At 49.7% G+C, this 21,038-nt stretch overlaps 2 protein-coding genes and 1 long non-coding RNA gene across 4 annotated transcripts; all 3 read right to left on the bottom strand.

The window, feature by feature from the left end:
• Positions 1–3,370: 3,370 nt before the first annotated feature.
• Positions 3,371–6,290, bottom strand: LOC120664569 (nuclear transcription factor Y subunit B-4-like). Of its 2 annotated transcripts, XM_039943833.1 has the most exons (6): positions 6,102–6,290; positions 5,784–5,986; positions 5,543–5,672; positions 4,524–4,529; positions 4,347–4,424; positions 3,371–3,702 (listed from the first exon to the last, which is right to left on the bottom strand). In XM_039943833.1, the coding sequence occupies exons 1-6, from the start codon at positions 6,249–6,251 to the stop codon at positions 3,688–3,690; spliced, it is 582 nt and encodes a 193-aa protein (XP_039799767.1). In that variant the 5' UTR covers positions 6,252–6,290; the 3' UTR covers positions 3,371–3,687. The 2 variants fall into 2 exon arrangements, with proteins under 2 accessions (XP_039799767.1, XP_039799768.1); XM_039943834.1 differs by lacking the exon at positions 6,102–6,290 and having other exon boundaries at positions 5,784–6,082.
• A 1,000-nt stretch (positions 6,291–7,290) lies between these two features.
• Positions 7,291–8,723, bottom strand: LOC120663574. The gene is made up of 2 exons (XR_005670539.1): positions 8,300–8,723; positions 7,291–7,725 (listed from the first exon to the last, which is right to left on the bottom strand). It is a non-coding gene; the product is annotated as an uncharacterized LOC120663574 (long non-coding RNA).
• A 3,805-nt stretch (positions 8,724–12,528) lies between these two features.
• LOC120667376 lies at positions 12,529–13,611 on the bottom strand. Its single transcript, XM_039947463.1, has 2 exons — positions 12,765–13,611; positions 12,529–12,680 (listed from the first exon to the last, which is right to left on the bottom strand). Exon 1 carries the CDS (start codon positions 13,590–13,592, stop codon positions 12,774–12,776), a length of 819 nt encoding a protein of 272 aa, XP_039803397.1. The 5' UTR covers positions 13,593–13,611; the 3' UTR covers positions 12,529–12,680; positions 12,765–12,773.
• Positions 13,612–21,038: the final 7,427 nt, after the last annotated feature.

Raw genomic sequence — 21,038 nt, forward strand, 5'->3', positions numbered from 1 at the left:
CGCCACCAACCGACGACGTCGACAGCTCCGGCGAGGCCGACGGACCGGCGGCGGCCTTGGTCCGGGCCCCCGCGTGGCCGGATCTGCCGCAGTCGGGCGGCCGGATCCACCCCTTCCACGCCGGCCGCCACCCGACCTCCGCACCGGCGGCCGGATACGCAGCTTTTCCTCTCTGGTGCGCCGCCCGGCGGCCTCCCTTGCGCACCTCGTCTCGCCGGCGGTGGAGCTCCCGCCCGCCCAGCTGGCCCGAGCCGCCCGTGCCCGTGGAGGAGCTCCTGGCGGCACGAGACGAAGCTCTGACGCGCTCGACTGGATCCGCCCGCGCTTGTGGCAGAGCTCCCGCCGGCCGGCCGGCCGGAGCCGTCTGCGCCCGCGGCGGATCCTGCCCGCGCCGCTTCCCGGAGCCGCACGCGCACGCGGCGGAGCTCCTGCCCGCCCGCCGGGTCGGAGCAGAGGCGGATCTTGCGCATCGGTGGGTGAGCTAGAGGAGCGCGCGGCAGCGAGCCGGGAAGTGCATCGGTGGGAGATGAGGCTCCTGCGCGTCGCCGCTGCTGCCACTCCTGCGTGCTGCCGCTGTGGGCTGGGTCTGCAGCGCCAGCTCCTCCGCACCGCCGCTGTCGAACGGGCTCGCAACGCTGTCCCGCTCCTTGCGCCATGGTGGGGAGCTCGGGCCTGCAGCCTAGGCCTAGAGCTTCCCCGCTGCCTAGGCCTCTGTGCTGCCGTCCCGCACGGCGCCGCGGGCCTCGCCAGCACCTAGCAGCGCCCCTGCCCAGCTCGCCGGCTCCAGCCTCGTGAAGAGAGAGAGAGACTCGAGCCTCGAGCTGGATCTAGCGCAATGCCGGAGTAGGAGCCCGCGTTGCTCCGTCTCTCGCACTCCGCACGGCGGCCTTCGCCGGCGAGCCGTGCGCACTCCTCATGCCGGCCTCCACCCGCGACGCGAGCCATGACGCGAAGCTGGAGCTCCGCCGCCACCACCGCCATGTGCCGTTGGAGCTCGCTCGCCCACATACCGACGAATCTTGCTTGCACACGTCTTGCTTGCCCACTCGCACACGGCGGAGCTCCCACCCGCGCGGCGATGGAGCAGCACACACGCAGTGGAGCTCCGCCCGAGCGGCCGGCCGAGATCCCGCTCCGCACGACGGTCGCTGCCCATTTGCCCGCACGGCACCTGAGATCCTGCATGCCCGCGCACCAGCCCATGGATTCGAGCCCTTCCGGCTTTCCCCAAGACAAATCGGCCGAGCTCGGCGATGGTTCTTGGCTCCATGGAGCCACCGGCCGAACGGGTGGAGAGAGGATGGAAAAGTGATACCGAGAAAGAGACGCGATAGATGCATCCAGAGAGATGCGAGAGAGGGATAGGGGCATCATCCTGCGCAGGGAAGGAAAAAAAAGAAAGAATAAAAATTGATGAGACACTGATGCATGAGTCCCATATATTATTGGAGAGTAGGGGCTGAAATTTAAGTGCTATTGTTAGAGTTGAAAGTAAAAATTATAGCCTTCAAAAATAGGAGAAACCCCTACTCAATAAAGTAGGGATTGAAAATAGAGGCTATTGCTGGAGATGCTCTTACGGATAGAATTACGAATCATATCTAGGACAGGCACGCACGTCAGCCGTTTTATTCCTTCAACGTGCAGTGGATAAAGCTGGGATCGATACTGCTGCGTGAGGCTGTGAGGTGAGACAGTGAAATAGACTTGCGGGCAACTACTGCACGGATTCCATTAGTTAATATGCTGGTCTCCCTCGTTCGTTGAACGAACATGGAGACCATCACGCAACAAAGAACAGCTAAATGCGTCTAATCTTTCTATTTCCTCTGTTTTTGTTCGTACTGAATCTTCAGCGCCGCTATGTGCTACTTCTACATCCTCCCTTATGTGAATCATCAGTAGATGAACAACTAGTTGAATGAAAGCTGATGATGATCTAAACATGAAGTAAAATTGTACCATGCATAGACACACCAGTTACAGCAAGGCTGCTGTTCATCTTTTTTTAGAAAAAAAAAGACCGGTGTTCATAATTTTTCATAATATGTAGTACAAGATTCGGATGAAGCAGTACTGATGCCGTTAGCTTATTGCAAAAAGGAAACAGAAAGAAAAGAACAAGAGAGATGAAATCAACAGCAGAAGACCTTGCGCGAATGGCAAATCAGGAAGAACAATTCTCTCGTGTTCAAATGCACATCGATCGATCTCACCCGTTCTGCCTTGTGCCGGAGGCGCCGCCAGCCGCCTTGTGATCGCCACGAGAGCCGTGGCCTTGGCCAGTCCTGCCCTGAGCACCTTGCGATGCAGGAGGCCTGCTGCTCTGCTCCGGCTCGGCGGCGGCGCCCTTGCCGGTGAGCCTCTGGACGACGGACTTGAAGTCGTCCGCGGTGTCGGCTTCCACGTACACCGTCTCGATGATCTTCACGGTCACGGGCTTGGCGTTCTCATCCTCCCTCGACGACATTGCTGCGTGTGGCTCGAGTCCTGGCAAGGCTCGTGTTTGCTCAAGGAGGAACAGGACGAGAGAGAGAAGTAGCCGGAAGTAGCTAGCTGACGAGCCGTCACTGATACGAATTTGACTGCGTGTGCCCGGAGAAGAACTAGGGGGAGCCGTGCAATGATAATCGTCGTGCGGCGCTAATCCTGGACCAAGGTAACACGATCCTTGAGCTGTTCCTTCTTGCACCGAGACTCTCAAAAACTACTGGTACTGACTTGTGGGGCCGGAAAAAATACAGTAATCGAGTTTGAACTGGTCATGGAACCTCATTTGAATTCAAAAGAAGATGAAAAATACAGCTCTCACCTAGTAAAAAATTCTAGCAAATTTCCTGTGCGAAACGAAGCAGACATGACGGCAGCAGTTGATGAAGGGAAGTGGCAAGCAGCAGCAGCAGCAGCAGCAGTCGCGCTGGCGTCTGAGTCTGACCTTGGGCCCCGTAGTTGACAAGTAAACGCGGTCAGAACCGTTCATCAGCCATGAAGAGAATGCTGTTGTGCGGCTCCGTCAATAACGTACCCGAGCTAAACACAGAGTACACAGTACATAACCGCGGCTTAATTTGGACCCGTTCAAGTTCACCCTTAGATCCCTCAGAAAACTTTAATCTAGTTACTGCACCTATTACCCGCCGTAAGATGCAGTCTCTTAACACATAGCACAGATAATGGATGACTCTCTTGGCTGCAGCCTGTAGCCAGGGTAGAACGCCTGTTTATCCCTCTACCCATTGTATGTACCTTCTCAGCGTCAAATAATAGAGGATGCAAGTCCGATACACCCTGCGATACCTGGACTCTACGATTACATTTACGCTGAGTGCACCCCATACGGTTAAAGATCGAAAGGAGCAAGGAACAGAGGTATCTGCAAGTTATCTCCGATTTCGTTCATGCAGTGCAGTGTCAAACGGTCAACATCACTGGACAGATTCATCATTTCATAGAGCACGCTACGACTGAACTATGAGTCTATGATCTAGGAAGGAAAGTTTGTACATCCCAACTAACAAAGATAATTCTATAAGGACCGGACATCCAAAAATAACAGGCTTCGAAGCGCCATCCTCACAGAGGGCAGTCAGCGATGGTGAGCACCATCCTGGGTGCCATCTAGCAACTATGACACATGCTCGACCAAATAACTCTCCGGTGACGAGTCACTAACTATCACCCTCCATCCTACACGCCGTCCAACTGTCAAGAAATAAACCTCAGTCAAAACAAATTCTGCATCATTTTGGCAAGGCCACGCATAAATGCATAAAAATGCAGTGAATGATTATGCTCAGAATCAGTCATAAAATGTTTACCAACTGATATGCATCATCAAATGCTAGTCTACCAAAAGATTACTCAAATATGCAGATTGATAAGTATCAGTTACGAAATTCAAGCTCACACTGGATTACTTTGCTACCAAATATTGTTTAGCAAACTGTTGGTTAGCCCAAATTAGTGGTAACATTTGCTACTGATCGGGAATTGGAGCTACATCCAAGTTTCTAAACAATGAAAATTTTCATCCTTCTGCTGTACCGGATACTGTCTAGCCTTAAGACAAGAATTATCAAAATAGAGATGTATGTTGATTTGCTATGGCGAAAATTGAATGCTTATGTGAGTCCAAAAACTTTGCCATGGAAATTATATGGATATTTCATGCCAGCTTTTGAGCCATAGCAGGCGAGCTGCAACATGCAAGACATGAGGGGTAGCCTGTTTATAGGGCACGAAATACTATTCTATGCATCGATAAAATATATTGTATATGTGACAGAAACGATGTGAAGTACCATGTTTGAAAGCAGATTATTTATGCTCAAGGAAGTAAGCATTACCGATGATCCAGGTTCACCAATGAGTACAATCTCTTTCTTTCCTGTATGATCAGAAGATTTCGAACCCTTTGTGTCACCCTAAAGATGTTGGAAGAGGAATAGATAGTTCAGTCAATTGTCATGCCAAAAGACAATAAATCATGAACATTCCAAAAGATAAGCAACTGCGAAGATTACCTCCGTCTTCAATGTCATCAAGGATCATCAATAGTCAACGTTTGTTGTCCATGGCAAAAAAAAAGAAAGCAAAAATAAACCATCAGCATATAGGAGAAAAATAATAATACAAACAACTTAAATTTTTAATAGGAAATTACAAGTACAGAGTGCCATGCAGGACAAAGAAATGAACTAAAGCACACATCAGGTATTCAGATTAAACCGGGAATCACAAGATACATAGTTTAGACAAGGTGAAACTGAGTAATCCATTTGTTAAAAAGTTTAACCTCAATCCTGCCAACTTCGCAATAAACATGAATCTAGATGCTTTCAGTTGGAAATAAGGACTGTTTTTAATTGAGCAAGCTCGTATTTCTCATCTCATTGTCAATAGACAGCGTACACTCTAAAGGATTTAGATCTTGAAATCCAGGGATGCTTATTTTTCAAGGAACGTACTTGCTTGACCCAATGAGTAGATAAACAAACTAGTGCACACATAATTTAATAGCTTCACAAAAGTCCAGAAGATTTATGGTTTAGCCACAATGAAACTAATAAGTCCATTTGTTCAGCAGCCTAATTGCTGATCTATCAATTTCACAATTATCAGGCATCCAGATGCTAAGGGCTTCTTTATTTATGTAAGCCCATATTTTCTGACATCATTATTAATAAAGACATAGTAGACCGTTGACCCCAAAGGCATGCTTTAGACCTAGAAATCCAGGAAAGTTTTTTCCACATCCGCTAGTGTAAAATCCTAGTTAATTCATCGACAAATGCAGCCAACACATGTGATCCCGGGTGTAAGAAAAGCACGCACACTAGAGTCAACCCTTGACCAGTACACAAATAACAACATCCTTTTGCAGGAAATTAACAAGACACAAGCAATTCCCAGCAGACATCAACATCGCCCTTGCAATCAGAAAGTCACGTGTTGCACCCGTAACAGGGTAGCAGTTCCACTCATAACGAATTCAATAATAGTAAACAGCCCTGAGAGACAACGAGGGAGATTCGATCGGTACCTCCCGGTAGAGCTTGAGGTAGTGCTTGAGGGGCTCGACGTATTCCTCGAAGCCGAGCGTCCCCAGGGACCAGATCAGGTCATCGCCATTGATGGTCTTGCGCTTCTCCTTCATGCACTTGTCACTCGCTCTGCAGAAATCACAGAGGACGCGATCAGAGGTAGTGATTCGCAAGTTCGCATCTGTAAGCATCGGAGACAGTTGGAACCGGATCGGATCGAAGCCGCGGGGGGCAACTCACTCGCTGGTGATGAAGCTGATGAACTCGGAGACGCACTCCTGGACAGACTCCTTGGCGTCCTTGGCGATCTTGCCGTTGTCCGGCACCGCGCGGCGCATGATGCGGCCAATGTTGGCGATCGGCAGGTACCGATCCTGCTCCTTCCCTCCGTAGCTGCCGCCGCCGGTCTCCGGTGCGCTCTCGGCTTCCGACATGCCGGAACCCTGGCCGCCATGGCGGCGCCCGTGAGATGAGATCGAAACCCGAAGGGCGTCCACGAGGGAGTGGGGTGGGAAGAGAAGGGAAGAGAGGGGAAAAGCTGCTGCGGCAGCGGTTTACCTCCTGGCGATGGAAACGGAGATGGACGGAGATGGCGGAGGAGATCAGCGCCGTTGGTTGTGATGGGTGGTCGCGCGGGGAGGACGCCACCGGCCGCCGGATCTGGAGCCGCGTTTCGGGGGGTTGGTGGCGAGGATGGAGGGGGGACATGTTTCCTCCGCCTTTTGTTTCTGTTTGGGACTAGCTTACACAAACTGGGACGCCAATTCTCATGACCATTTGTCCAATGGATTCCTTTGTATTGGACTAAGGAAAACATGGCAAATTGGAAAGAGAGAAGAACTCAAGAGAAAAGGCAATGTCAGTTGTACACGTCTGCAAGAACTGGGGGGCTTTACATGTTGGTGCCAGGTGGAAACCATAACAATGCAGAGAACACACAACCTTTTTCTCTTTTTGTGACCGACACTCACCAAATGAAATTCAGGTCGACAGCAAAGAGTATTCAGTACTACTTGTGTGTGCAAAGTATTGCTTGTACCATATGCAGAGCTAGGCCAAGTGTTAGACTGTTATTTGGAGTATCATCCAAGAGATTGGGCCCTTTTTCATCCCAAAGTGATATCATTCAATAGCATGTGAGCAGGACAGATTGGGAAAGCAACAATATGGCACAACCCGGTACAGATCAAAAAATAACCGAGCAATCTTTGTTAGTGTGCTGGAAGATAGAATTGAACAATAGCAGCAGCTTTACCAAATTTCCAGTCTTTGCTAGTGTTTGATCTGTTACTCCAAAGCAACAATGCGACTATGCGAGCTTGGAAATTTTGAATCTTTTGTTTTTTTTTTTAATTTGTATAAGCATGCATCAGAAGGGCAGGTGGCTGCTCTTTTCAGAGTAAAGCGTCTTCAGCCTTGTGGAACTGTAGAATGCTACACTCTGATCGCACAAGACCTGGCCATGTACTACATATGTGACTACGCAAGATATGAATTTGCGATGATGTTCAATATCTTTATGAAACATTTTTTGAAACAAATATCCCTAAGATAGAGCTTGGCGAGTTGCATCAAATACATCGTTATTCCTACAGACAGTCATTGTACAGTATGTTAAGGTTCAGACAAGGACACTTAAATGAGGACCTGATGATTGCAAAAGGGACCTGACCAAGTAGGTTAATGGGCAAGCTAATTGAATAGTGCGACGATGTTTAGCTCAGAATGCCCTCCTCAAATGAGAGAATTGGAATTGTGACAAATGTGTTTATTTTTCCCCTACAGTCATTGTAGGGTTTGCTAGTGTTCAGACAACTACAGCGAAATCAATTATTTCATTCAGATAATTGATTTCAGAAAACCAAGAACATCCAGAATAATGGGCAATCACCAACCGAGCACTTTGAAGAGTGCAAAGGTGAGGTTAAGCCCCGGATCTGGTAACTCCGTCAGTAGTCTCCAGCAGCAAGTGCAAAAATGGCACAAGTACACAGAGTTCCACATGCTTCTTCACTGCACTGCTAACGCACATAGTCGTAAACACGCGGGATGCTGCAGTGGCCAGCGACATAGTTTTCGCCCCTCGGATGCAACATCCTCTCGGTGCAGGCGAAGCAGTAAGTAAAATCAGCATTGTTGCTCACCACCGAGCTACCATCAGGCTTGCAAAACTTCTGTCCCGCTGCAGCAAACAAACAGAAGCAGCTTCAGAAAAATGACTCAGGGGATACTATAGCACACGATGCATTAGTCTCAATGATTACTCAACAGAAAAGGAGGCTTTACTGAGTTCATGACAGATCAAGCCAGTAACGGACCAGCTTATTCCATTCTTCTAACACGAGAAAAAAAAAGAATGACGAGTAAGTTCGTACAAAGCGACGCATTCCTCAAAAACAACACATGCAACTGTAGGTATGACTGCATTGATGTCATTGTCAGCCCCCACCCAAAAAAAAAAGATATGAAGGCCTCCTAATAGCAGTCAAAGAAAAGATTTCCAATAATTCAGCAAAACAACATTGTCAATTAAATATCCTGTTTTCTCAAGATCACCTACAATAAGACCTAGAGTAGCCAGCCTCCAAAACCTATTACTGGAATCATAAACAATCCATCTAAAAGATGCGAACACACTAACCGCTGAAACCCATGTTCATCCATGTTCATTTTAAATTTAGTAGTACTTCTATACCTGTATACATTCTTCTACAGAGAAACTGTCAATATATTCAACTGATAAGAGAACTGATCACCTGCAGAATCAGAGCCCAATGGCTCACAGCAAGTGACGATGAAGCCACTCGGAGCCCTCCTTTTGCCACAGTGGTAAATCTCAGCGAAGAAAAGCTGTTCCTGCGAATCCTCCTTGCTGAACCTTGCGGTGAAGTTGATGTGTGTGTAACAGGCTAACAGCATCGTGGCTCGGGTATGTTGATCACAGGCTTGGCATCCAGGAGCTCAAATTTGACCTGGGCACAAGAAATTAACAAAGGTCGTACCAATGCAAATCACCAATCCAACATAGATAACATTCTCTTTTCTTGTGCCTCGATCAAGTGAATAAATTGTATAGCACACACCTTCTTGTTTCTGTTATAATGCTCCAAGACACCAGTCGCAAACCTCTTGGCCTGCACAAGCTGAACTTTTGGATTGGCCCAAAGATCATGCGGGTCTTTTCTCTCAGGAGCCCTGCACCCAGCAGCACACATACTTATAGAATCAAGTCAAATTTTGTGAACTGCGCTGCAATCTTACTCCATCTGCATTTAGGTTACCAGTGTGCAAACCAATCTTATCCAACAGGAAGAACGAATCGAAAACAGGTGATGAGGACAAGGAGGGAACCAAGCTAGCAATTGACAGAGGGGGTTCCATGAAACTTGCCCTTCTTCTTACCGAGCAGGCTGCGGCGGCGGCGGCGAAGGAGGGAGGGTGTGGATGTGCGGCGGGGCAGGATCTGGCTCAGCAGATCGTCGAGCTTCTCCAGGCTGCGTCGGCGCGACGACGTCCGCGCCGTCGTCCTGCTCCCGCGTCACCGTACCGCGGACGACGTCGGCATCATCGCACGGCCGGCAAGATCGCCGGCGGCGCAATGGCAGCCCTAGCTCCGGCGTGCAGCGAAGGCGGACGTGATCAGGGTGGACGGCGGAGGAAAACCAACCAGGGGTGGACGGTATTTCAATTACCGTCCGCCCCTGGGGTCGCTGCCATCTGTTAGATCGAACACGGACGACCCAGATGTGGCGTGAACTTTGGTCAGCGACTCGGTTTGTCCCCGTCCCTCGTCAAGCAAGCGCGGGAGCTCGACGCGGCGTTGCTCGGGCCCCGCCAGCCGTCGACGACCCACCCTGGAGACCTTGCCGGCTCATCATCGTTATCGAGCAGTGGAGGTCGCCGCCACGCGCCTGCCGCGGGCGCCGCTGCTGAAGGCCGGCATGAACTCCGTCCCTCGCTCCTTGCTTGCTGCCCGTGGCCATGGCCGCCGGTGCGATCCGAGCTGGTGTCGTCAAGCGGTCACGGAAGGAGGGGACCTGGACGGCTGGACGGAAGGGGGCGGCGGTCCTGGGGGCGCTCCGGAGCTCCGGCGCGACGACCAGGGGTGGACGGCGAGCGAAACAACGTCCGGGGTGGACGGTATTTGAAACACCGTCCACCCCTGGGGCCCTTCCGTCCGTTAGATCAAGCACGAGCAGTCTAGATCGAGCGTAGACTTTGGTCAGCGGCTTGGTCCTCCTCGTCAGGTGGGCGCGGGAGCGCGGCGCGGCGTCGCTCGGGCTCGTCGGCGAGCGCCCGCCGGCCGTTGAGGACCCCAAAAACCTTGACGGAGCTCTCGAAATCCGTCCGGCGAGGTTTCGAGCGCCTGCCGCGGCCGTCTCCTCTCCTCTCGGGTTGGGGTTCCATCCGGCGAGGCGAGTCGGCGCGCCGCTGCTAAACGGCGACCAAGGGTTCCCGGGATGCGGCAGCGCTCCGGTGCTGGCGATGAGGCCACCGCGCGACGCAGCAGCACCTGAGTTCGTCGGGCCCGTGCAAGACGGCGGCAGCGCGGCCAAGACTAAGGCGGGCCTGGTCACGGCGCACACACGCTGGCGCCTGGCGGGCTGCGCGTGTCGACGGCCGTCCGGCGGCGGGAACAGCTGCGCGGACTCCATGCTCGCGACGAGGTAGCTCGCGTCGTGGAGGCAGGTCGTCGCCTTGTCGGAGCTGGTGCGAATTTGCAACGTAGGAGGCAGGACCGATGTATCAGATCAGGCAGCGCTAACTGCAGAGTTTTCCGCTTGTTCAGACTTCAGACTAGAAATAGGGCCGCGGCGTTGCCGCGCCTTTTAACATGACCTAGTAGCATTAGACTATTGCCCAACAAATGACTTATATAGTTATGAGATATGTCCCATGCATATGTGCTCCTACAAACATTGGACCTATTGCTTCAGAGATTTTAGCCATCCTGGTGTGTATGCAAGAACATAATGTGTGGAAGTTCCCAAACTCCATGGACACAAAAGTGCCTTATGCATGGTATAAGTAGATACACTGGCATCCATTTGAAATAAGCTAAAAGAAATAAAGAAATGATTAATCGATCATATCTCACTGTTATGTTGCAGGGCAAGGGGATGGAGGACATGGACTAACTTTCGGGAAACTACTAAAAGATAATATCCACATAGCTGCGGATACAGTATATATACCAAATGATAAAAGAAAAAACTTTATACAGGATCAAGGAAATAACTGAGCCAATTTGAGTGTAGCAATCAAGTGTGTGCAGATTTGCACAGCTCAATCAAAGGGATCAGTCAGCATTTGCTTACTGACCTGTCGCGCAAAACAATATGCTTTAATCTCGAATCCAGCGAATCAAACAAGCTGCTTCTCTACTGAAGGAAGCACCTGCACGCATCTGCACATTCTGGAATTGAATCTGAATGTTCATCGGTGTGATTCCTCAATGGGCACGCAGGCCCACGGCTGCCGGCTGCCGGGCAGCATATACTCGTAGGCTGCTACGTCTGTAGCGACCGCCGCGTGCGTTCGCCTGCGTTAACATGAGCTAGCTCCTCGATGCCAAGTAATCACAGCACCACCAGCCATCTTCGTGGAGTAGAAATTGGAGCTGCGAAGAGAATGGATTTGATTGGTTTTTTTCGATCTTGAGCAGTAGGCAGCTATTTTTTGCAATCTCATCTTCTGCTGGTCGCCGGGGTAACATGCGGCCGCCACACCATCTCGAGGGCTGACTGAAGTCGACATGCAGCCTCAGCACTCGGCCGCCGCCATCTCCCCTTCCGATGGAAGGAGCGTACGTGCTGGTGTCTGGTGGCCGCGAGGTGACGCCGACGCTGACGGAAGAAGGCCCTGCCCTTGGATGCTCTCAATTGCGGCGAGGGAGAAGAACGGTCGTGCCGGCGGCCGCGAGGCAAGAAAAAGTCGTGTGGACGAAGCATCCAGAAGATGGCCGAGGGTTTCAGTTTTAACCATAGATATAAGACCTGACGGTTAAGAATTTGGGAGCGACGTGGCCCAATGCCCGCTCAAGAATCGTCCGCAGGTTTCGTCACTTAGAGATTCCACGAGGCCGGTTGATCGGGAAAGGCCCAGTAGATTTGTGCAGATTTCTGTGTGGATTCAGGCCCATCGTTCTAATGCTGCTGTTCCTTTTTTTTTCTGAGGCATGCTTCTGTTCAAACGAGCCTTAACGGGCTGGGATTGGACCAGGCTGAAGAAGAAACCAAAATGGGCCCATTTAGAAAAAAAATATATAAACCCAATAGCGTTGTTGTTGTTCCTAAATCCTAAGAGGGCATCATCCAACGGTGAACGAAATCTGTGACCGTGTGACGTGCTCGGCTTGACGTTGGATGGGAGTTCCTACTTTCCCGCACGGCCACACGCACGACCAGCACGACCGCGAGGTCCATGGCGGCCGACAGAGAAGGCGTCGGCGCTCCAGCGATCACCATCGCCCGGGATCGCGCTGTCGAGCGGGTGCGGCGCAGGCACGGGACCAGCTCCACCACCACTACTGCTCCCTTGTTTCGCGACAGCTTGCCTGCCGTCGTCAGGGTCGCGGAAGAAGATTTCGCCATTGCTTCAGAGCAGGGTTCTCCTTTTCGTTTTTGCACCGAATCCCGCCATCCGGCGGGAACGGAATTTCGAGTAAAATTTCGCTAAATTTCGACCGAAAAGTGATTTTGAATTCGAAAAACGAAATTTCGTTGCATTCCGACCGAAATTTCGGTTTTGTTGACCGAAATTTCGGTGATTTTGACCGAAATTTCGGTTTTGTCACCGTAAAATGATGCAAATTAACAGAAAATGATGTGTATATATGAAAAAATTAAAAATTTTGGCAAAATTCCCCCTGATTATGTGTATATTGACAGTTTATAATGCATAATATATATATAACTCCACAAAACAATGACAAATACACCATTTAACACATAACTCATGTCCAAAGTCCACACATACAACGTAATACATCCAAAGTCCATTAGAATTATTACACATAACTCATGTCCAAAGTCCACACATAGAACACAATACATCCAAAATCCATTAGAATTATTACAATCCAAAGATACAACAGAGGCGAAGGCATAGTCCAGAATAATCCATGTAGCATATTCTCTGCATTTAAATATTTATGTGAAATAAATTGAATAAGTAGAGGAAGCAAAACGTATAGATAAGTTCTGTTGATAGGATAAGTACCTGCATTCTTCAGTCCTCAAATCTCTCTCCCGGTGGTCCCTCATACGGCTCGTCTGTTGGTGGCAAATACACGTACGTAGGTGGGTGATATTGCAACTGTGGAGCTCCATATGGTAGGTAGCCGTGATAATCCAAATAAGGCAATGCTGCAACTGCCTGCGGAAGTGGCGGGTTCACCACCCCTGGTGGTGGCCACAGAAAGCCCCCTGCAGGGGGAGAAGTACTGTAAGGGTTGTAGTACTGACCACTGAAGACAGAGTTGGAGCTATCTTCATCATATGCAAGTGGGGCCTGTCGACCATGTCGACGTGTCGATGTTGTTTGTCGTTGTGAAGTAGGTGTTCCATGATCTGTATCTTGTGTTGCATGGGTGAAGTCCTCCTCCCCAGTGAACCTTATAGTAGGAGATATACGATAACCACCACTTTCGTTGCCATCATTGCCATCACCTTCACTGTTACTGGAATCATCATCATCATCATCACCACCAATGTCCTCACCACCACTAGGCTCAGGTGTGGTATCGTCGCTACCTAACTCCTCCTCAGTGCGTGGTTTCTTCCCTTTTCTCATTTCGGGACCAATCTTAGTCTTCCTTTTTCCCAGATGTGTGTCCCCAATTGTTTCTTCGGCCCATATCTCCACATCTTCATCGTGACCATGAGAAGAGCCTATGTCAGTGAACATCTGGCTTGGCAATGGAGTGTTAGTGAAGTCTGAGTCTTCATCAAATGCTGGGTCTCCATTGGACTTTGATTGCTTCATCCAATCTTGAATTGCTGATGACTGCCGGTACAAAGAAAGATCCATGAAACTGCTAATATCCATCTATCTCCCTCCCTGATGGTATTTTGATTCCAACACCTGCGGTCATAGAAGAGAAAACATTAAGATACCGAAATTTACCGAAATTCTACTTCCCGGTAACTAGCGAAAACGAAAAAAATACCGAAATTTCGCCGAAATTGTAAACCTTGCTTCAGAGTAGCCCGGTCGGTGCTCGAAAGCAGCGACGCCGGTGCACGACGAGCAGAAAGGCAACGCCGTGCGATACTGCGTATGTGCGTGCATACATGCATATATATACACATCATCTGATGCCAGCGGCCCGTGCTGCGTGCATGCATGCAGCGGTGACACTGGAGCAACGGTCGCAGGGGGAATATGCTTTCGTCCGGCACGCACCAATCTGGCCTGCTTCTCCGTCGTGCCGCCCTGCCTCGGGCAAGACATGGCGCCGGCCGGCCGGCCATGTTGCGCATCACATGCTTGCCCCCATGAATTGATGCCTGCCTGCCAGACGCCCAGGCCCAGACGCGGCCGGTGGGCAGCACCAGATCGCATTCACCCCTCGCATCGGCCACGACGTCGACGAGGCACGTCGCGACTCGCGGGCACGCAGGGGAAGGGCCCGGGCGCCGGGGGTCCAGGGGACAAGCACACGCACAGGGCGCCGGGGGACCAACGGGGGGAGGCGGATCCATGTGGGAGGATAACGGCACCTCAACGGCGGCGTCCCCGCCGACCGACCGCCGCGGGGACGGGCGCGTCACCGGGTCCGCGGGCCTCGTCGGCGCCGCGCGGTCGGGGCCAGAAACAGCATCGTAACCGCCGGCTCCAACGACCGCCCATCGGGATCGGGCCGTTGGGCGGAGCACGTCGAGGTGGTTGCGTGGGGCCGTGGGGGGCCCTGCTGGCTGCTGCATTATCCGTTCGGCCATTCCCAGTCCGAGGTCGGCATCGGCCTGCTGCTGGTGGTGGTGGTGGTAGAGTTTCCTGAGGTTTCCTATACTCGATCTCTCGTACTGGGTGGCAGTTCTCCTCCCACCGTCTCACATCTCTACGCCTAAAAACATGCCTAAACTTCGAGTCCAGTGTACAATGACGAAGCTGCCCTCCCTCTCGACGGCGCGCGCTATCAGTATCAGTTGCACCTGCCATCACCACATGCGCCAAACCGGCCGGCCGGTTCGGCGCCAATGGGCCGAGAGCGCCCTCGGAGTTTGGACGCGCATAGTTTTCGTCAAACCGTGAGCATGGTCGCATGGAACCATCATCCAACGGCAGCGAGGCAGGCAGCGAGTATTTGGTTTGAGACTGGCCAAAGCTGTCTAGGCCAGACGTTCGATTTTGATTGCCTAGAGCTGAGATCGCTGCCTGGCCAAACAGACCTAATAACAACAGCAAAGGAAGCATATTCTTTTTTTTCTCGCACATATGCTTTTTTAAACGAAAATTAAGAGAAAATTGCACTTTTTTGTGCTAGTCGAGTCGACAGGTTGATATTTGCAGTGATTTTGTTAATCTCAAGATCAGCTGATTATTCTATCAGATGCACTAATAAAGGTGCCATGTTATAAGGATATGATTAAGGTACTTGCACTCAAGGAGGTGGTAAAGGCCTAAAGGGTCTACAAATTTAGCCTATAAATTTCAAAGATTGGGTTTGAAAAGGTCTGAACTCATTATATTGTATATATTTGTTTGAGCAAAGAATAATTAGGAGTTAAGTTATATTCTGAACGGAGTATAAGGATCAGCACTCTACGTTTACGGGGGTGTTTAAACTCTTCATAGGTCGCCAGCCACGGCGCGTGCTCCGCCGGCCCGTGAACCGCGCCGACCGTCTGGTATGTGCACCAAACCTGTCTCTCGCCATCTAGGACTGGTACCGAAACGGGCGCCGGCGCCAAATGTGTCTCGTATTTAGAGAGTTATAATTTTTTGCATAATCTAAAGGTCGGGTCCTAAAAAAATCGGACTCTAATCTTATTCATTTTTTGAGCTAAAAAAATGAGGGTCAAGTAAGATTGTGAAGAGATCATTAGGGTCATGGTCCATTACCACATCTTGTACTCTCGTCTCGTCTGACAGGTAGGACGCGCGAGCGGACCATGCATGGAGGCGCTTCTCAGCCGTCCGATGAGGAAGGCCCCGCCAGAGGCTGCAAATGCAAGCCCGGCAAGCTGACAGGAGAGCTCTCGGAGGAAGAAGTCGCTGTCTCGCTGATAACTGCTAGGTACGAACCGGGAGTCCTGGAGCATCAGATCCCGGCAAATCAGCGAGAGTTAGCGCCGCGTAATCATATCGTATCGCCCCACAAATCCACAATGGTTGGTGTGTTCCTTTCGGAAGGAAATACATGCATATGCAGAGGTTGTAGCTGCACCGCCACCACCGTACGTCCGTACCTCTGAATCTGTGATGGCGTCCGGTTTAGTTGGTGTGGTACACCGATCCCTGGACCGATGGGAAGTTCACACGTGCGACGACGTGATTTCGGGCATAGGATTAGGGTGACATGACAGTGTCAGTGACACCCTTAATGAGCTCACCACGCGTACCATCTCACTGACAAAAGAACTGTTGAAGAGTCGTCCTAATTTTAGACTTTTATTAGTGGCATCAGGGTTAGATGGATAGACATTGACTGATAGTTAACAAAGTTTCTTTTCAAGAAAACATGCACGCAAATAAACCTCATGCCGTCACACGACCCATTTTTTAACGCACGAGGCGATACTTTTTTCTTATCCACCGCTCGCTCGCGTCTGCAAAAGATACATTTGCCGGCATTGTTTATATATTCTTTTATCATCAGTGCCTACGAAGATGGTCATTGGAATCACCTGTCGAGAAAAGCTTGCGCTCCATCAACCTCCCGTTCCAAAAAGCTTAGCGGGCGTCCGGTCGTCGATGGCCACGTGTATGCGGAGAAGCTCAGCTGATCGTCGGATCGAGAGACGGCGACAGGTGGACCAAGCGGAGGCGCCCACGCGTGCGCGCGGCTTGCACACGCGTCGTCCACACCTGCGGGGGTGACATGGGTCATGGGGGATGGGCCGACGGAGGCCGGCGGCGCCCCGCGATTGGTCGCTGGCTGGGCCACATCCACACGCACGGCCGGCCGGATACGGGAGTCGCTTGGAAGTTGGAACCTTGCCTTGTCCCAGCGCGCGCGGCCGGCTCGATCGACCGGTCGCCGGCCGTAGACGCATGCGGCTATGCCGCCGTGTGCGCTAGCGCCGACCATGCACCACGGCCGGTCACGACATGGCCGCCCGGCCGGACTACGCCGTGACGCGCGTGACCGCGACCACCACACCACGGTCGCCGCGGGGACGACGACGACACATCAACAACCGTGGGAGTCGTCGAGCACCGTACCTCTCGCCTTTCCCGATCGAATCGAGTGGACAACGACGTCGCCACCTGGCCCGTGGATGGCCGAGCTAACTAGAGACGTGGCGCTGGCACGGGCGCACGGCGAGGCGGCAAGGAATTATTATGCCGTCGGCGGAGCCAAGGGGGGCTGGCAGGGGCCATGGCCCCCCCTATGCTTGTTGTAAGTCCACTATAATATATATATATATATATAATGATGATGATTGTATAAATATAAAAATTAAAGAATACACTAATCTAGTGCAGACATATAAAATTGATTTTTATTTATTACTTGTGTCAATATATTTTAACTATATAATTCACAAAGTATGATCTTTGAGTAATCATTATCATTTTTAGTCTTTTAGCTGATATAATTTGTTTATACCTAACCTTTTAGATATCATGGATAGTTAATAAATATATTCTTATGTCAACTTAACTCTGGTTTCTAAATATCCAAACATTTAACCCTAGTTTACTTTCGCCGCCCGCTACTCCCGCGTCGACGCCCCAAGACCTTGCCACCCGACGCTCGACACATGGCCCCACCATGACCCTATCTCGCAACGTCCCCTTATTTTGTTAGGAATATAGCACCCATGTAGTGCCCCTCACTCCTAACCTCTTTTTCTATGACCATCACTTAATAATATCAACACTTAAGATTGGCTCCACACGACAAGAGTTTGCACCAAAATTATTTTTCGAGCAGGCAAGGGATCGGTATCTCACCCACCTACGAGCCTATTGTCCTAAAAAAAGTTTATTGTCGCACTACGAGCGTGTTCATTTTATCTTATCACTTGACCCCCCCTATAATTGAATCCCGGCTCCGCCACTCCGCCCCGGTCTCGATCTGCAGGACGGGCCGATCGTTGCCGTGCACCATGCCGCATCGTTCTCCGATATATCCTCCGCGCGCGGATATTTCGCGCGGCGCGGACACGACGACGTACGGTGGCCGCCGGCCGGCCGGTATAGCTAGTAGCTAGCTAGGGGGGGGTGGTCGGATGTCGATTCGACCTCACTTTGGTATCCAGTTTGCTGACGCTGACTGGACGTGCAGCCAGTGATGTGGTGTCGTTCTAAAACGATGTTCCTTGTCGTCCAGTCATTAGTTCAGCTCTCGTTGATCGACGTACCCATTGGTTGGATAACAGTGCTCATATATACGAGCGTTCTTCATTGCGTATGCCGTATGGCATGGTAAATCTGTAATTCTGCATGCATTGCCCTATTGCCCTCGTCCGCGTATACAAGCTCCATGCTAAGGCGAGATGCCATGGCCGACGGACGTCCAGATTCCAATATCATGTGCGCTACTACATACTTCCTCTCAATTACACGGCGGGATATCTCAATTACAAAGTATGAAATATGAAAGTGATCGAAAAAAAACACGAGAATCATTTTCGTCATGTTTTGATAATTGTTTTCTCAAAAAAAACAAAAAAAATGAGCAGGTAAATGTAGAAAACAAAACTTTACAACTTGTTCGGTCTGGTGTTCACCTTTGCCACCCCCTACAGTCTAAAAGCAAATATATTTTAGTTTTATCCAAAGTTAATTTTTTCTAAGGTTATAGAAAACTACATTAGCAATTTAGCATCTATAATATCAAACAAATAGAAAAAACTCGACTAGGGTATGACAACCGCGCCATATTTCATTAAGAGAAAGCAGTGAGATTTTTTAACCCTAGTTTGAAATTCAATCTTATGGGGATTCGGACTCAGACCTGAGAAATAATAGAGCCACATAACCAATCCAGCTAGAGGCTCGTTCACAATATCAAACAAACAGACATATTTTATGGTGAATTTCTTGGACAGAATCAACGTAAAAAAATTGGTTAAGAACAAAACTAAAACTTTTACGCTTTAGAATTGAACTCATATAGCTCCTGGTGAACCTACTGGCACGTCATATATATTAACAGGCTCACATGTGGAGGATGCTGTCACGCGGAAGGGCTCGTGAACGCACAGTGCAGGTCTGCTGAACCGGAGCAAACGACCAAAACATTAGATTCGACCGTCGTTTGTGTCGACGCCATTCCAACCAACATGCAAATGCATGCGTGGTCCCGGTGTCCAATAATCACGTACCAAAAAAAACTAGAACACACGAGATCCCAACAGACGAAAACGACCAGCCTAACCTCTAACCTGTAATCGTAGCACTCAGCTGACTGGCTACTTGGCTGACCCGGCAAGCTACGGCAAGAACAAAATCAAGCCAGACACGAGCGAGCGAGAGAGAGCTCCCGGCCGCTAGAGATAGACCGTCCGGGCTAGAGAGAGAGACTGGGTCCACAGGACACGGGAGCCCGGCCCTGTAACTACCAACGGGCAACGGTCGTGATGGGCCCCGCGACGCCAGGATCGGGCCACGTGGGTCGGGCCTACCCGGGGCCTGTCGGCGGTATCCGCGCAGCAACGTGGTGGGACCGGCCGGCGCTCAACCACCTGCTGCGCCGGGCGGGCCAACCCTACCCCGGGTACCGCTGCTACGTGGCACCAGGTAGCGACGGTACGCCGGCTCCCGCGGTCCCGCCCGCGTCCGGGAAAACTGGCCAGATTTGGCACCCTTTCCTCCCGTGCATCATCACTGTTGCCACGACGCGGCACATGCTCTCGAGCACAACCTGTCCCGTTACTACTTTTTTATTTTTTCGCCGGGGACATATATGATTTCTGATACTAGTCACATGCGCCACAAGTTCCACTGCTGACAGTGCCATCTGCGTCGATGTATTATACTGGAGACAACCCCATTTATTTAGTTTGATACATCAAGGTTTTATATTATTGCCGTGCATAAATCGAGCTAAAACAAAGACTAAGGGTGTGTTTAGATTTTTTTGGCGTAAATTTTTGGAAGAGAATCTTACTATTTCGAAGCACTAAATAAAGTCTATTTAAAAAACTTTTTGCACGGATGTGTTGTAAATCGCGATACAAATCTAATTAGCCTAATTAATCTATGACTAATTTATAATTAGCGGATAGTTACTGTATCATTACTGTTGCAAACCATGAATTAAGTAGGTCCATTAGATTCATCTCGTAATTTACAATCCAACCATGCAAAAAGTTTTGCAAATAGATTTTATTTAGTACTCCATGCATGTGTCCAAATATTTGATGTGACGTTTTTTGGTATAAAATTTTGAGATCTAAACAAGGCCTAAAATTTTCATTACTGTGTACGGCACATTATTCTACAAGTTTATTCCTGACAGCCAATCAGAATGCTAATAATCCGGCCATGACTTGAGATTTTGGACTCGAACATCCTACCTTCGGAAACTAGCGTGTGCAGAATATACGATGATTGTACGGTGCCTCTTCGCTGATCAAATAGCCGGATTTTTCTTGCCTGCTTTGAGCGCGACTGAAAAAACAAATATCCAAGTCGTATGTTTTCCTGCAGTCAAAGATGAGAAAGATCCGCACACACACAAAAATGTAGGTTTTTCGAGCTCGAAGAAACATATATACTCAGCTACCAAAACATAATGAGAGCTAGAAGCAATGAATTCAGGTCCGCAGATTATAATGCAATTATACAACTTAAATCTATATATATTGTTCAGGACGTCACCCCATGCCCTTATATATTATCCCTTGAGTTTTGCGGTGATTATTGGTATCGAGTTGGTTAGTTTTTGTTCTAACCTTCTAGGATATTTGTAGCTCTTCAGGCTGGATTTAATAATCTAGTACGTATACATGCATAGTGTGCCATTGACAAGCACACTCCCTTGATTAATATTTGCATATTACTCCATGCCCCTAGTTCAAATTATTTTAATTTTTAAGGAAAATGAATTATTTTAATATTTTCCCTGATTTGAAAGATGCTGAACTAATTAATTCGTCGTAGCATGCTACTTCGTATATCTGGATGTGCAAAAAAAAAGAGTATCTAAAAAGCTAAAACATTGAAAGACGCATATGTGTGGCCATTTCTTGTAAAACTCCTCACAAGATGATCATTAAGTTGTTTACTAGCATGCTATTATTAACTAACGCTGTGCGTATTAGCTAGCTATTTCTTGTAAAACTCCTCTTCAACATATACTATGGGAAGAGTATACTT

This window comes from Panicum virgatum, chromosome 3N (genome assembly GCF_016808335.1).
Source record: "Panicum virgatum strain AP13 chromosome 3N, P.virgatum_v5, whole genome shotgun sequence".
NCBI lineage: Eukaryota > Viridiplantae > Streptophyta > Magnoliopsida > Poales > Poaceae > Panicum > Panicum virgatum.